General features: G+C 44.6%; 1 protein-coding gene across 3 annotated transcripts in view; it reads right to left on the bottom strand.

The window, feature by feature from the left end:
* Nucleotides 1-17981, bottom strand: part of TGFB2 (transforming growth factor beta 2) — an 83994-nt gene that overhangs the window by 21762 nt on the left and 44251 nt on the right. For all 3 annotated transcript variants that reach the window (XM_082395048.1, XM_082395049.1, XM_082395050.1), the window contains one exon: nt 11622-11785. In XM_082395048.1, the coding sequence (XP_082251174.1) occupies nt 11622-11785 (164 nt within the window). The remainder of the gene's footprint in view (nt 1-11621; nt 11786-17981) is intronic.

Genomic DNA, 17981 nt, shown 5'->3' with positions numbered 1-17981 from the left:
TACACGCTTCTTTCCACAATGTTCCTTGTACTTAACTCTTTTTTAAAACATTTTTATTGGAGTATAGTTGATTTATAATGTTGTGTTAGTTGCAGGTGTACAACAAAGTGATGCAGCTATACATATATATAATCCTTGTACTTAAATCTTATTTTGAAATGTTTCTTCAATGTATTCAAAGACATTTATTGAACATCATCTATGCACCAGGTGCTGTTCTGGGAGATTATCTCTAGAGGTGGAGACAAGACCATAAACAAGATGAAGATGGAGAAGATCAAGTATAGCATGTGACAAGAGTATGGAGGAGAAACGTGGAGAACAGGGACGGGAACCGTTGGGAAGAGGGACCCTGAGATGTCGGATGTCAGGTTGGCTAGGAAGGTCTCTGAGCAGGTGACATTCGAGGAAAGATCTGAAGGGATGAAGAGAGGGAGGCTTCTGGAGAATGGCGAAGAGCACCGCAGGCAGAGGGAATAGCAGCCGCAGGCTTTAGGAGGCGTGAGCCCAGGGTGAGGAACAGCAAAGAGGCCAGGATGGGGGAGCCCCCTGAGCGGGGGAAGTCACGGCTGGGGGGGCGAGTGAGCAATAGGCCAGGGAAAGCCTCAGAAGGCACAAGAAGGCCTTCAGCTCCTACGCGGAGTGAGGTAAGAAGCCACGACGGGGCTCTGACCAGGGGATTTGGATTGGACCAACCTCTCGGCAGAGATCGCCCTCACTGCTGTGTTGCAAACAGCCTCGAAGGTGGCCAGGGTGCAAAAAGCGAGAAGAGGCCACTGCAAAAGCCCAAGCACGAGACAAGAACCCCTGGGACCAGGGTAGTAGCAGCAGAGATGTGAGAAGTGGTTGGATTTCGGCTCCATCTTTTAAAAACTGCCATTAAATAGGAAAATCAACTTAATTACTTTCTATGTTCCTCTTATTTAGAACTTTGGCAGTTTTAAAAAACCAATAGTACCTTTCAAAAAAATCCAGATTTGTCCCCGTTGGAGGAATTCTCAATTATGTATTTGTAGGCTGTGAACACAGTTCTAGAACCCAAAGTTCCCCCAAGATATTCTGATTACTGTTGCTATCAGGAAATAAACACATATCCTCCCTTGGAACAACTTTTGCCCTGGTGGAGTTATAGAAAAGTCGACAGACATTTACGAGATGGAAATAAAACTATTGAAATCAATCCAGGAAGCAGGTATCAAGCCTAATCGTGTGGTGGTGAGGCAGGGAGAGGTAGTTATGTGGCCGGGGATGAGGTAAAAAGACATCCCCACTGGGGTCAGTCACTCTGTAATGGTTTCTTCAAAAAGAAAAGCAAGGCACATCACAGCCCCCAACTCATCACAGCTGCCCTTGGAGTTTTTATAAAGCAAACACCCAGAATGCTAACACCATAGCTCTTTCCATAATCCTGCTCTCAGATGACACCTCATCCAATCAGAGATGAATGGCATCATCCAACCAGAGGCGACTGACATCATCACGGAGTAGTTTTACAACCACAAACCCACTCTAGGGGAAGTATAAACCATGTTCTAGATGACCAGCAAAACCCTGGTGAAAATAATCCACTCCTGACGCAGCCAACGTGCCAGACACTTTACAGCTGTGTTCTCCTCACAGCAACTCATTAGACAAGAACTGTCAACCTCCAGTGGATGAAGAAAATCTGAGGCTCAGAGAGATGAGTGACTTGTAAGACCAGAAAGCTACTAAATAAAAAAGGTGAAAGGTGAACCCAGGGCTGACTGGCTGCAATGTTCCTCTTGTTTCCTCCCCAGAGCTACTCACCAGCAATTGAATGAGACCACCACACACAGAGTGAGTTGAAAATATTATCTAAGGAAGTCCTGAAGCTAACTTCTGGGGCAGCCACTGCAAACCCAGGACCCACAGCACTAGGGGCTAAGGTGAGTTTTCATTACTAAGAGATTTGGAGCAGATCGTAAATTTAAGAGATTGTTTCTGATAAAAGTTCAAAGTCAATGCTTTGGAAACAATAATAATAATAATAGTAACCATTGAGTCGACTAATATCGTGCTAGGAGTTTCCATGCATTCTCTCCATGTCTTACAAAATGCTTGCCAAGTAGGTGCTTTTATCCACATTTTACTGATACAGAAATCATCTCGGTGATGTGACTTCCTCAGACTCCCCAAGGGGGAAAGCCACACCTGGAACTCACACTAGCCCAACTCCAAAGCCTGGGCTCCTCTCACCAGTAGGGCAAAGCAGTCAACAGCATGGCCTTTGGGGCCAGACTGCCTGCGTTAGAATCCTGGCTCTGCCTCTTCCAAGCTGTGTGGCCTGGGCAAGTTTCTCAAACTCTCCGTGCCTCAGTTTCCTCATTTGTAAAATGAAGATAATAATAGTAACCACCTCATAAGGTTATTATAAGGATTAAATGAATCAATCTTTATAACGCACTTAAAATAGTGCCCAGCAGACAGTAAGTACAGCATGGGTTAGCGATAATTCTCAACACGGCTACTGAGCCACACTACGCAAAAGAACAGAGAATTATTAGTTACCGTTGCACGATTATTAATATTTCTTTGAATACAGTGGGGAAGGACTACTGTTCACACCATTGTTGGGGTCCTGTCTGCTCACAGGGTTCGTAGGCTTCGGGTAACGTCATAACCTAATGCAAATGATAACCATCCAATTTCCTTACGAGGCGAGCATGTCATTCGATCAGTTTGCAAAAACCTGAGATATTAATAGTCTTGTACAAACAAAGTGTTTATTATACCTCACGGCTTTTTTTAAAGTGGGTTACTATACCTCGTGTGTCTCCAACGTGGCGCCAGAGTTAGGATCAGTATTAAGGGGATTGTACGTTGTAAAATTCTGGACAACAGGAGCACAGTATAAATTTTTTTTTCAGTAGCACTTTTTGCAAGTCAAATTTAACAGACAGTCGGGTTTCTTGGCTGACCTCTTTATATTTTACACACCCTTGGGCAATATGAGAAATGAAAGCTGAACTCTGTGTGTGTGCACGCATGCACGTGTACAATGGCACATATACGCACGTGTATGCGCATCTGTTTGGGATTAGGAAAAGGTTAAATTTCATTAACCCCACTAGTGCTGTGGTCCTTGCAATGACAGGAACCTCACCCTTCATTTTGCAGCTTTAGAGTCCCTTAAAAAGCAGGCCAGGGCTTCCCTGGTGGTGTAGTGTTTAAGAATCCGCCTGCCAATGCAGAGGACACGGGTTCGAGCCCTGGTCCGGGAAGATCCCACATGCCGCGGAGCAATTAAGCCCGTGCGCCACAACTACTGAGCCTGCGCTCTAGAGCCCGTGAGCAACAACTACTGAGCCCGCGTGCCACAACTACTGAATCCCATGTGCCTAGAGCCCGTGCTCCACAACAAGAGAAGCCACCGCAATGAGAAGCCCACGTACCTCAACAAAGAGTAGCCCCCGCTCGCCGCAACTAGAGAAAGCCGTGCACAGCAACAGAGACCCAGTGCAGCCATAAATAAATAAATAAATAAATAAATAAATAAATAAATAAATAAATAATAAATAAAAAGCAGGCCAAGGCCATCTACCTTGAATTATCACTGTAAAGCCTTAGGGATGTGCATCGTTTAAAATCTTTCGCGGAGATGAGATGCAATGTCCATTAAAAGTAGCTGGGGATTCGCTCCTCCCCACTAAAATCTTTGTTTACTTATTTTGCTCCGTAAACATCAATTCACTCTTTCACCCTCAAATCTGAAAAGTCATTTTATATGGACTATACAGTTTGAAGCCAAAGATAAATGGATATAAATGACTTAGGATTTAGCCGCTGTTTTGTATAGCCTTGCAAGGGATCTCTAAAGATGAGATTTCATCACATTTGACAAACCCATTACTGTACAAATGCAAATCCAACTAGGCATTAAAATCCAAGGATTGGGAATTCCCTGGTGGTCCAGTGGTTAGGACTCCGCACTTGCACGGCAGGGGCACGGGTTTGATCCCTGGTCGGGGAACTAAGATCCCGCATGCCGCACAGCACAGTCAAAATAAATAAATACATCAATCAATCAATCAATCAATCCCAAGGATTAAAGAAAGAGGTCAGAAAAAGCAGGAGGACAGATTTTATTTTACTTTTGTTCATCACAGGTCTGACAGAGTATTCTGTAGAGGGGGGAGTTCCTTTGTTAAGGCAAAGGTGACTTCAACTGAAGCTGGACACATCCTACCTCTACAAAAATTAACACCACCATTGCCCCTCTTAAGGCCATGGTCGGGAAATCTAAGGTGCCTTGGAAATCCACCGAGCTTGTTTCATCCCAGCACCTTTATCCTCTACTGATTAATAGGGAACTACCAGCAGACTGTATTCTACCAAGATCTGACACCAACATTTGTGGCCTCACACCAGCCCCATGTGAGAAGGTGACATTTTTCTCCTGATGTATGATGTATGATGTATGAACCCAGTATATTGCATGGCCTCCCAGGGAGTTCTTTTGCATGGTTTTTTCAGTGGTCTCAAGCTAATAAATTAATCTAATGATAACCTGGCAACTGCCTTTGGCAGGTAATTCTGTAGAGAGCTCTTCCTCTTGGAGGAATCAAAGACTTAGAAGTCAAAATCTAAGAGATGATGAGGAAGGAAGGGAACTAACCTAGGTTGACTGCCAACTCTCCATCCGACAGTTATATACACTGTTTTATTTCACCCTTACAATAAACAGCAAGTGAATTGGAATTATTAAAAAAAAAAAACTTGGATCACAATGCCCATACCAGTGAACACTACACCATGCTGTCTCATTAAGGGTGACTAGTGAACGAGTGAATAAAAGAAAATGCTGTGCATAGTAATTAACCAAACCTGCTCCTATCTCAATCTGATGCATTCAGATATTCCTGCTATAAATATTGTTGGGCTCAAAGAAATCTCTTGAGTCAGGCATGTGGTGTATTGGAATTATCTGCCTGTCCACCCAAGGAGTCCAAACCAGATGGCAGGCTGCCCCCAAATTCTCACAGCTCCCTTTCTGGAAGGAATGAGTTCTGAGGCATTCCTCTGGATTCTCCAAATTTTGTTCTAGGAGTCCCTCGGGTATACCTCTATTAGTGGAAAGACGGTACTGTTGAGACACCATTTACACGTCTGTTCCTCCACCAGACCCTGAGCAACTGGAAGGCAGAGTCTGAGTCTGATTTATCTGTAGATGGCTGGCACCAGTTCTGGTGCCAACGCGAGGAGGAGCTCACTTGGAGTTTGCTCACTACGACTCCATATAGTGGGTTAGTGTGGCAGATTAAAGATGGCTGCAACTTCTTTGACACTCCTCCCATCAAGAGTTGGGGTCTATTTCCTTTCCCTTTGAATCTGGGCTGGGCTGTAGGTCATTTGATCAATAGAATAAGGTGAAAACGATGCTCTGCTAGTTCTGGGCCTTGTTTTTAAGCAGACTGGCAGCTTCTGCCTTGGACACTTGGCCCCTTGAGCCTCATGTAAAAAGCCTGACTACTCTTCTGGGAAGACTGCGTGGATACATCCTGAAACCATTTAGAGAGGAGGAGGCGCTCAGTCATCCCATCCAGGCTCCAAGCTTACGAGCAAACTCATCACAGATCCTCCAGACCAGACCAGCTGCTACCTGAATACCATCAAGTGACCCCAGTCAAAGTCACATGGAGCAGAACAGCCCAGCCAAGTCTTGCCCAAGCTTCTGACCCTCAAAAATCGATAAAATAATTGATATTTGAGGCGATGAAATTTGGGGGCAGTTTGTTATACAGTGACTAGATCATCGAAACATTACAAAGGTACAAATCTTATTATCCTAGAGGTGGTAAAGTTTTAAATGAACAGTAAAGAGATCCACAGACAGAGAAAACAAATTTTTGGTTACCAAAGGGGAAAGGGAGGGGGGGAGGAATAAATCAGGAGTTTGGGATTAACACATACACACTACTATATATAAAATAGATAACCAACAAGGACCTACTGTATAGCACAGGGAACTATACTTGATATTTTGTAATAAGCTATAAGAGAAAAGAGTCTGAAAAAGTATATATATATATAAAAAAGTATATATATATATATATATATAACTGAATCACTTTGCTGTACACCAGAAACTAACACAACATTGTAAATCAACTATACTTCAATTAAAAAAAAAAAAAAGAAATGGGAAATAAGTGTGAAAAGGGCGTAAGTTGGTGACAGGAAGCTAGACATAGCTGGGATTTCCAAGGCCCTCTGAGGTCAGCACCCCTAAACATAAGTATTTTTTGGTGGTCTCACGTGGCCACGAGGTCATGGGCACCCTTACATAAGTTATTAATCTCTTGGTGCTTCATTTCTTTGCTTGTGAAATTGGGGACTTAGCCCCCTCCAAGATGGCAGATACCCTTGCTCTTGTTGGTGATATTCAATTGAAGAAGATTCCCCTCTCCTATTTTTTTTCCCTCTCATAACTCTGGGCATGATTTTAATCATAAATACAAGCACAACTTAATCAGAGAAAGATGTATTCCATTCTCCAAATGGGCTGAGAGCTCTACTAAATATTAGTAGGTTCAAAAGCATTCCCAGAGCACTGGAGCTTTATCGGAGCATATTTCAATAAAGGCTGCCTTTGTCGTAAATCTCTAAAAATATGGTAAGGGTTACTCCTATTTGGAAAAATGTTCAGTTTTCCTCTTTTTTGCCCTCTTTCCCTTCATATCAGAAGGCTTTATCCCTTTTGCATTCCCTCCGATACTGGTGTACATCTGAAGTCATACTATGATCACACCAGTATACGCTCTTTAGAGCCTGTTAACATAACAGAAGTCAGAGGTAGCAGGAGGACAGTGTGGTTTTATATTACCACCATTCATCACAGCTCTGACAGACTATTCTGTAGAGGGGAGAAGAGTGAGAGTCGCCTTGCCAAACTAAACATGATTTCCACAGAAGCTCGGGTATCCTGACTCTCCCAGGCAGGGAGAAATCAACAGATGCACAGCCCTGGACAAAACTAACTCTGAACTCACTCCCGGAAATGCTATCTTAGGTCTTTCTAGCCTGGGATTCGGACTCTAGAAAGAGGACCCATATACATTTTATGGGACAGAATGACCCCCAAAACTTGGGATATGCCTTAAATCTGTGATTCCCAATGGAGAATGGAGAATGATCATATCTGAATCATGAGGAGAGCTTTTCGAAACCACGTCTGTCCAGAGGCAAATCTTTTCCTCTCCAGGGAGAATCAGAATCTCCAGGAAAGGGACTGTGGACAGGCCTTGTAGAAGCTCCCCCAGGGCATTTAGAGGTACGGAAGCACCTCCTGCACCCACGTGTGAGCTCACGCGCATGCGCACGCACACACACACACACACACACACACTCCCCCTGCTTAAAATCGATGTCCTGAGGAATCCTAATAGATCATCCATACAATCATCTAAACACCCTGAAAACCTATGCCTAGTCATCCTATCTCTCTTCCTCTAGGAAGTAGATTGTCAACCGTGTGTCCAGTAATACAGTAGTCAAAGGGAATCTAGAAACTTCAGAGGCTTTGTTCTTCTGAATAGTTGAGCTCTCCACATAGCTACAGAGCTGCCCATTTAAGCACTGAGTATTTTATTTTTCAAAATAACATTTCAGCAATTTTGCAGAGAAAACTCTCTAGTACTTTACGGCACGTGTTCAGTTACCTGAATATAATTTAGCCTCACCTGCATAATTGCAAGCCATTATTATAAGCATCAATTTCTGTCCTGGGACTTGAAGAGGGAGTTTATCACTGAAGGCCACAAAGACTTCCAAATGCATGGAAGGCAAGTGGCAAGTTGGAGAAGAACAAGCAAAAAATGGGACTCCAAATAAAAAGGCCACAAGCAGATGTCAGAATCCAGATAGGGTGCCACAGAGATAAAGACTGGGTTAACTACAAACAGGATAAGATTTAGGAAAATTGTCCATACAGGCACTGCATTCTATGACTTGATCTTCTGGGCTGGCATCACTGGGGTGCACAGGCAAACATCTCAAGTCTAAAGGGTCATCTCCTCCTGTCAGAGTGTCTTCCCCCAGCACTCCTTCTAATCCAATGCTTCGAATTTCTTGTGGTCCCAGAGAGGACCAAAGGCTGCCTTTCCGGTGAGTCAGCTGTGTGTGTGTGTGCGCTGTGTCTTCTGTGAGGGTGCTCAGGGATCTCTCTGACTTACTACCTGGACTTTGGCTGTGTTTCAGGAGGTTAGATTGCCGCATAGCTGAGCTCCAGATAGATAAGGAGATGTTATTCTTCCTTATTTTCCTCTAAAACTACCTCTTTCCTGGATCCCGTGTTCAGTGTCACTGAACAAGCCCGAGGTCATGTTCTCCAGACGATGAGCTTCTGTTTGGGGCTGTATCTTTTCCAACTGGGGGGCTTTAATTGGAGCAGAGTCTGCTGCTTGTGTCATGGGGTGGCCAGTGCTGCAATAACCTCTGGGAAGGTACACATTCACTGAGGACTCACTGAGGTCCTCTAAATTACCAGCCTCCAGGGACAGATCCCCTCCCGGAGATGAGATGGCCTCTGGGAGGAAGACAAACCATCAGTAACCCGCTATCAGAGGCCACTCCTCGGAGCAAGGTCAGGAGCCAAAGAATAACGGTGATTTAGCAGCTTACGTTACAGGCAACAAAACCTAACAGACCTTGCCTTCAATTAACTGAAGTCGCGTAATTGAAACAGGGCCAGAGAGAACAATCTATCTGCACAGAGAGGCATGTACGAGAGACTTAATTGAAAAAGAAGAAACAAGAGGACAGGGAATCATGTTTTTGTTTTTATTTTTCAAATCACCTTGCAATATCTCTGGCTACCTTTGATCAAGCTGCTTTTTCAGAGAACTCAGTCTTTGCTTTCCCTCCTAATACCACTCCACCCTCTGGCCGGCCTAGTTTCTCTTATTTTTCTTCTATTCCAGCTGATATTGAGGCAAAGAGGTAGGGAAGGATTTGCTACAAACAGCAAATGTGGTGAGGAGTGAGTGCTTGAGAATCAGAGCTGGACCTGTATCCCAGCCCCGCCTCCTCCTAGCTGTGTGACCCTGGCCAAGTGACTTAATTTCTCTGTGACTCAGCATCTTTCTCTGTAAAAAGGAGAAAGAATCCAGTAATAGAAAGAATATTTGAAATGAGTGAAGGTGGTCTAAAGGTACGAACTTCCAGTTGTAAGATGAATAAGTTCTGGGGATGTAATGTACAATATGGTGACGATAGTTTGTAATAGTGTATTAAATATTTGAAATAAGAGAGTAAATCTTAGAAGTTCTTACCACAAAGGGAAAAAAAATGTGACTATGTGAAGTGGTACATGTTAACTAAACTTATTGTGGTGATCATTTTGCAATATATACATATATCAAAACCTTATTCAAGGTTGTACACCTTGAACTAATACAACGTTATACATCTGTTATATGTCAATAAATGAAAAAAAGAGATACCTCATCATGCAAACTTCACAGGAGAGCTGTGTATACAAATGGAGGCAATACTTATAAAGGGCTTAGCAGAGGGGCTGGTACACAGAAAGTCGACCCTGTCTGATACTCTTAGAACGCACATTAAGATTTTAAGGTCTCCACAGAGAGGTCCCTGAGGATCTAAGTAAGAACTACTTTTCATGAACACACATGTAAACTGGTACTTGAAAACTTTCAACAACTTCAAACTCATTCTCTGAGATTCCATGTACAATGCTTATTTGTGTGGGAATTTTTCCATTTTCCCAATAAATGCAAAGAAAAGTCTTATCCAGATTACCAAAACTTCCAAATGCTTACAATCCAGGACAATTAGAGGTCTCCACATGCAGATGTCAATTCCTTTCATTCCCTCAAGTAAGCACGCTTTTTAGTCATATTGTCTCACATGCCTCCTCCTTAACATTGGGGTTCTTGGGTCTGTTCTTATTCAGTCTCCCTCTACATATCTTCCCGGGAGGGCAACACTCCGCCCTAGTCTCTCCTCACCTCCTGGCACTGACTACCATCTCTTTGGTACCCTCAACAGGCCCCTTCAAAGGAGACCCTGTTTTGGTACAAGTGGCTCCTTCTGTCAAGAATGACCATCCCTCATCCTGTTTTAACAGATGCTTCTTGAGACCCCACCCAAACGTCAAGTCCCTGGTGAGATCTTTCCAACTCTGCCCTCTACAGACACTGTTCATATGACACTATGACATATTCACTATGACCTGATCTGCCTCCCTTGCCCAGCTCAGGGCTTTCAGAGCAGTGCTTTCATGTGTATCAGATCCCCTAAAGATCTTGATAAAAATCTAGATTCTGATCTACATTCTGTGCATTCTGATTTGGTAAGTCTGGGCTGGGGCCTGAGAGTCTGCATTTCTCCCAGCTCCTAGGTAATGCTGATGCTACTGCCCAATAACCCACGTGAGTAATAAGCTGTTAAGAACATCTCTCACATCTCAGTAACTTGGTATCATCATCATCATATCATCACCATCATTATTACCATCACCATCATCATCATCATATCATCACCATCATCATCATCATCATCATCATATCATAACTACCATCATCATCATCATCATCATCATATCATAACCATCATCATCATCATCATCATCATATCACCACCATCATCATCATCATCACCATCACCATCATCATCATCATCATATCATCATCATCACCAGCATCATCATCATCATCATCATATCATCAGCACATCATCATCATCATATCACCATCATCATCATCATCATCATCACATCATCATCATCATATCATCACATCATCATTATCGTATCATCACCATCATCATCACATCATCATCATATCACCACCATCATCATCATCATCACCATCACCATCATCATCATCATCACCATCACCATCATCATCATCACCACCACCATCATCATCATCATCACCATCACCATCACCATCATCATCATCATCGTATCATCACCACCATCATCATCATCATCATCATCATCATCATCACCACCATCATCATCTTTTGACGCAGCTGCCTAGCAACTGTACTTAGGGAGATGAGATGTCAGGGCTGCCTGAAATCATGGTGGACAGTGGTGACCAGAGGATGTGCATCTGGTGTGGGATGGACTAGAAAGTGCGGGTAGAATCAGAGAGGAAAAGGAGGCAGGATGAGGTTAGTGAAGAGACAGGAGGTAGCAAAAAGAGGAAGAAAAGAGAGTGAAAAAGATGGAGAGAGAGACAACAGGAAGGAAGTGACGAGGGAAGAAAAGGAGAAAGGGATGGCCATCGAATGAGAAAAGAAAGGTAGCTGACTTCCCTCCTTGGGGTGGGACTGGTCCTACATCATCTGACTTTACAGAGTAGGGGGTGGACTTCTGGACTTGAACCCTCCCGAGGGTGGGCACTCTAGCCATTCATGCCCAGAGCTTCCCCCCTTCACTCTAAATGTTCTGCCTTCCTGAGCAAGTGAGGAATGAACTGTCACTGTGAGAGAAATAATAAATGAGGGTCTATGTCACGATGATGAGTGTAGAAAACGGCGTATCTCAGTTCAGAAAATCTCAGTCTGTAGGAAGTCCTTTATCCTAAGACTTCAAACTGATTGTCCATTCAAACAACCCAAACAAAAGTTACCTGATACAGTTCGATCCGTTGTTCAGGCACTCTGGCTTTCGGGTTCTGTAAACGAAAGACTCTGAACTCTGCCTTCACCAAATTGGAAGCATTCTTCTCCATGGCAGAGACGTCAAATCGGACAATTCTGAAGTAGGGTCTGTAGAAAGTGGGCGGGATGGCATCTGTAAAAAGTTAGGGCAATCATTCAAAATGATAAAAATCCATTGTTGTCTCACAAAAGACCACGCAGCATGAGATAGTCTTAAGAAACCATACGGGAAATATCTACAGAATGATTTCGTTTCCAATGGCCAATTTAATATCATTAACAATTGAACCAGAAAAAAAAATATAAACATCTGCATTTGGTTACAGGAGCAACCGATTAATAGGGATTAACAAACCACTTCCAACTCCATTTGAGGCTATAAAGTTAACCCTCTCCTTTGAAAGCTGACAGAGTGGTGGAAAACCCTAGATGGTTATAAATTGGAACAAGTTCATGACAGTCGATGCCTGGAGAGAGCCGTCGGGCTTGCGTACACTTTCATCAGTTGTGCCAGGAAAAGAGCTCCTAATGGCAAGCAGTTTGCCCATGTATTTTTTTTCCTTGAAATTTTGGCACTCAAACACTCTGTTCTCTCCAGCTTCATGGACTGCATCTTTTTTGGCTTTGATAATTTGGTCTTTCACACACATAGGACCAAATACACCCTCTAGACAAGTTAGGGTGAGGACATTTGAATAAAAATACACAGATACTGGCTATACCAGTCCAGTCTTAAAATTCTTTATTCGGCATAAATGTCCATTGGTGGGAGGGAATCCTAGCTAATGAAGAGAAAAAAAAATCAACCCAAATGCCTTCTGTTCTGAGCCATGAAAAATACAGAGCTGCAGAAAGCCCACAGCAATTTCAAGTTCATGGGCTGCTAGAATTTTGCTGTTATGTTGTAGTAACCTGTCATTGCCTTCAAATATGCAACTTGAGGTTACCCCCAAACCAAAGCAAGTCCAAATTCTATCCCCATACTTCATATACAACACCGATTTATTAAGCACCTACACTGGGCAGGCCACCTGTTACAGGTACGTTCCTACAGTATAGAATAGGTATATTTCTACAATACTCTTCCAAAATCTCCTGCAAACTTACTTTCATTATTCTGGAATGTTCCATCCAACTCTGGTGGCTCCATGATTTTCTACCCCCTCCTCAATTGTGTCACTTCATTGCAACATAATCATTCATTTTTTTATGGCTTCTTACAAATGTTTTTATTACTTCATTATTATATTTGCTTATTTTGTTTTCCCCATGAAATTTTAAGAATCTTGAGGACTAACCATATTTTCCAGGTCTTTCTTTTTCCCCATCTACCTAGGACAGGGTTCTGCACACATGGAGTTCACCAAATAGCCACTGTTTACGAAGTTGGTCATCAACAGGAGTCTTGAAAGACTCAGGCATCTGGCTATTGGCAAGACTAGCTTCTTATTAAATAAATGAACCATCCTGGTGATCTTAAAATAGAAATAAATACCTTTTGTGATTTCCTGGGAAATCCATGCCCTGACAATTACACTGAAAAAAAAAAAAAAATGCTAGGAACACACCAACATTTCCTCATCTTAAGAGCTCTGAACTTTTTTCCCTCATAGAGGCTTTTCCCCATCCCTTTCCCATGTCCTGTGCCTGCTGGAAAGCAGCTCATGGGGAAGTGGTGAATTTCAAACCATGCTCTGCTCGATGACTGCTTCACAAAGGACTGTGTGAATTGAGGCTTTGTAGCTCAGAAGCCTCAGAAACAAAAACAAACAAGCAAGCAAACAAAACCCCCCAAATCTAAAGCACCCACGTTTCAGAGAAAAGAAGGTATTCATGTGGACACGGGGATGGCCCGCTGCATCACTACCGTGAAATACTTGGTGGACAGTTTCAGGCAGACAAACATTCACCCAGCCAGGAGGTTTGGGGAGCCCGCTAGCTTAGCAATTTGCAAAGGTAGCTGCAGGAACAAACTGACTTTTCTCTCCGCTGGAACGTGCCCAGCCCAGGTGATTGGACAGGCTTGTCCCATCCTGATCAGCTCAGCTGAAAACAGTCTGGGGGCCCAGGTAGAGAGGCCTGGGGAGGGCTGGGGCCAGGCCTCCTGGCTTCACACACTCTCTAGTTTGGCCAGAACCTTCCACAGGCCTAGTGGCTGCATTCAAGTTCGCATGGCCCCCCCATTAGACAGCAGAAGCTTCAAACATGCTTTGAAAGAGCATCCTGAAAGCGCAAAGCTGCTTCAGTGCATTTCCTGTCATTAGCAAGAGTAAACATCTCATTGGTTTTCTCCCTCTTATTGGAACCCCCTTCAGGCCTGTGTTACTTCCACAGACACCCATCATTCACACCCGCCAACCCCAACCTTATCCTTCCATCAAGTTTGTAAATAAGTGCTCTTGAGATTTATTTTGATTCTCTTTTGTGTTTATTAAACTTTGAACAATTTTTTTCCCTTTCTGGTCCTCTGCCCATAAACACACTTTCTTTTTATGGCCGCTTTGGACCAGGAGGTCAATTTTGTTTCTCCTTCTTCTAAGCAAATCATCCAATGATCCTGTCCTAGGCTTTCGAGCTTTGAAGGGGTGTTTGCAAATATTTACAGGAATCGCTTGATAGTTAAGTACGTTGTTCTGCTCTGCTCCCTATACCCTGGCAAACAGCCCTCCTCCCCTCTGGCCATTATAACCATTTTGGCTGTTTCAACTGCCTGATAATACAAATCCACAGTTTTGGTTCTTGCTTTATAAGTCGAAGCAGTTAACACAGGAGGTGAAATGGCAGCTGAACATTCCCCACCAGCGCGTCCGCTTTGGTCTTGTGACCACAGTGAAGGGACCAGGCCAGCAGGACACAGCAGCTTTTCCCACACCCCTGCTCCAGCACCCGAGAGTGGGGAGCTCATTGGATAAAGACTGGTAACTAAAGAACTGACTACCACTTCTAAGGGTCAGCCCCAGCTGTCCCTGGCTGCCCTCTGCTATGGGTCACCAGTCCCCTGCCTGGCTGAGGAACTTGAGCGACTTGCCAAATATCCTTACATTTGGGGGAAAAAATAAAAATCACAGCAAAGTGCTGGGGCCTAGCCTGTGCCCCTGCCCTTACCTCATAAAGGCTCTTGGACGCCTGGTGCAAAGAGCTCAACGTGGCCCCTCTACACCCAGCCTGGATGCTGAGGCTTGTTTCCTGGGCTCGGGGGGGCTGGGTAGGTAGTTAACGGCTTGGGCAGCCCTAATGCACCCATCTAGCCTTGGAGGGACGTAGCTTTTTTCTCCACCTTCTCCAAGAACTCATTTCCCCCTTTGGAATGGGACATCTCTCTAAAGGCCTCTGGAATTGCGATCCAGTTCCTACCCCACTGCCAGGTAGTCGGGGACTTGTGTTTGACCTTTGCCAACTTGCCCACGCTCACGCTAGTTGGCGCTCTCCTCTCGATGTCTGACCCACTCTTTTCGGTCCGATCAGATGCACCTTCCTCTAGCCCTGTGGATTTCAGACCACCAGGCCTGCTCTGCTCCTCCCCTCCCCTGCCGCCCTCTGTCCCCTGTGCCTTCCTCTCGTGGAAAAGCTTGCACATGGGAGATTCCAGAATGCCATCCAGTGAGTGGTATTCCCCTCTCCTCAACCCTGGCCACACATCCCTGTTAAATCCCACTTGGGGGGACAGACAGAGGAAAAAAAGAAAAGGAGGAAATCTAGCTACTGATTTACAGAGTAATCATGTACAGGATGCTTAAACCTGTGATAGCATAGGATCACAAGATACTTTTATAAGCATTCTAGGTTGACTTGTCGTCTGTTCCAAATTATTGATTAGCTCATTTGTAAATCATCTTCTCCTTGTGTTAGCACCCTGCGGTCAGGAATCTTCACTTAGAGTTCTTTGGTTCCCCATGGCCCAGGGATGGCTTCATGGGCATGTGACCAGGGTGGTGGCACCGGGTCCCAAGCTCAGAAAAGCCTCACACTGGAGTTTGATGCTCTGTGGTCACCATCTCGAGACCCTTAATCATTTCACCTTTGAATTTAGGCTTCGTACGTGAAGTCTGATGGGATAACGGAGCACGTGCTGGCGCGTGGGGCCTCACTCATGTGCTGGGCCACGCTCCCGTCACCTCCAGGCCTCCCCGGGATTGGCGCTCAGCCCCCTGCCCCTCGCCCCCAGGACAGCCTGAACATCTCTGGGCAGGGCATAGGGGCTGCTGTTTCAGCTGAGGCTGGCAGCATATTCAGAGGCAGCCCAGTGGGAGAAAGTAGCTAGTCCTTCCACAGTCACATACAGTTATAGGATCCGAATGCAGTGGGACCTTTAAGACCATTTGAATTTTAACCCCAAATCAAAAAGTCCTAGCTATGGGGCAACAGGGACATCAGTGGGCTTTTCTGAGGCTGTTTCTTCATCTATATAAGGAAGTAAATAATTTCCTAGCTCATATGTATTGACTCAGGTTGTCAGTTCACACAAGCGAGCAGACAGAACATTCAAGCACTGGGTCTCGCACAAATTTCCCCTCAAGAACGTCCCTTCCTATCCCCCTTTCCATCCTGCAACAAAGATGCTAAATGGTTCTTGGGCCTTCCTTGAATGTCCCACTGAGAGAGAACACTCTCTTACCACCTAACTTAATTAGAAGAGAAGGGGCAGAAGCAGCTAAGTGTCCTGGGACAGTTTATAAATGACTCTGAACAAAAACCAAAGAAAGGTCTTACAGCATCACCAATACGTGAGGACCTCTGACAGAAAGTGTAGATTTGTAGCCTGAAAGAAATACTCCAAGGATGTCCAGAGCTCAGCCTTTAGGGAGGCAAGGCTTCGACCATCTATCCTGAATCTGGTAGCAGGTTGAGCTAGATGGCCACCCAGCTCACTTGCAGCTCTGCCATTTCATCATTCTCATTTTGATATTCTCCAGGGATGGAGCCTCCAAAAAGTATTTTTTCTCCCCTAAATTTTACATTAGATGACTGTCCCTCACCACCTGCTTTAGAGGCACATGGGGGCTTATGAATATGCTTATTACCTGCCTCTATCCCAGACCTACTGTGTGAATCCCAGGTGATTCTGTTTTACATCCAGATTTGATAACATCTGCCCTAGACAATGTCTAGCCATAATGAACTTGGCCCAGGCTTCCCTTCCCTTCAGTGTTATGAACTGGTTAGGGATGAATAAAATATGTCTATCCCACCGTCCCCACCCTAAAAAGAATGGCCTGGTCTCACTGCAGCCTCAGAATTTACTTCACAATCCCCTCCCATTTTCTAATAGTTTTATATGCTTCATGTCTGCTAAGAAGGTGTTTTTAATCCCCATTTCACAGATTCAGAAATCAAGAGCAAGGAGAGTGAAATAACTCCTGGCTAAGGGCAAGGTGAAGCTGGCCTGTCAATCAAAAGCTCTGGCTTTTCACCACAATATCCTGCCTTCCGTGCAAAAGAGTCCCCTGAGTCGAAGACATGAATCCCACCCCAGGCAGAAAGACCAACACCCTCACTGGAGCACTACTGCAAAAACGGGCACAAAGAAGTAGCTCCTGCATAACTAGAGATCTGTTTGACCTTGCAGTAAAGCTCCAGAAACTTTAATGCAAGGCCCAGTATTTTCACTGATACTCCTTAAAAGAATGGCTCTGGTTTGGAGATCCGGGGCTTGTTCAGGCGGAAGTTCCCCCCAAGAGGCACTTTGCTAATACTAGGACTGCCCAGGACCTTTTGGACGCCCATCCAAGATGTGCCTGGTGCCTCTATCCTCAGTAGCATTCACTGGCTCTCATCCTCAAGCTCCTCAAACAAACAGAACAAACTCTTCATTCCCCTTTCCAGAAATGACTGCACTTTCCCTACAGCTCTGCAGTAATTGGCGTGGACTTTTGACAGTGCTTAACGGGTGTAGTGGCCCCTCATTCCTGACATCCCCAGCTTTGAGGGAAGTAGTTTGGGGTTCATTAGATATTCCCCAGAGAGCAGCAAGACAAGCAACCTGCCACATGATTGGAGGGCAAGAAATGAGCTGCTATTTGTATGTGCGCGGACACAGCCCACAAGAAACCAAGACAATTGTGTTTGGGGGTTTCCTCAAATTTGTCTTGGCACACGGGAGATAGATTGGATTTCACTACCCCATCCCAAACACTGCTGACATTCAAGTCACAGCAATTTAACACAAAGTGACTGAGGAATAAACAGCGAGCCCATCACCAGTGGTTTCTGATGTTCTTCCCCGGCCATCCCTCCTATTAAATGTAACCCAGCACTGGAGCATCTGTGATGGAAAGTGGGTGTCTCCGAGCAGGGGACAGACCTAATGTGCTGCTGGCGGTTGGGAGTCA

The sequence above is a fragment of the Balaenoptera borealis genome (assembly GCF_965194805.1).
Source record: "Balaenoptera borealis genome assembly, chromosome: 1".
Lineage (NCBI taxonomy): Eukaryota > Metazoa > Chordata > Mammalia > Artiodactyla > Balaenopteridae > Balaenoptera > Balaenoptera borealis.
Note: the sequence above shows the minus strand (reverse complement) of the source record. Positions and strands in the feature narration are given on the sequence as shown.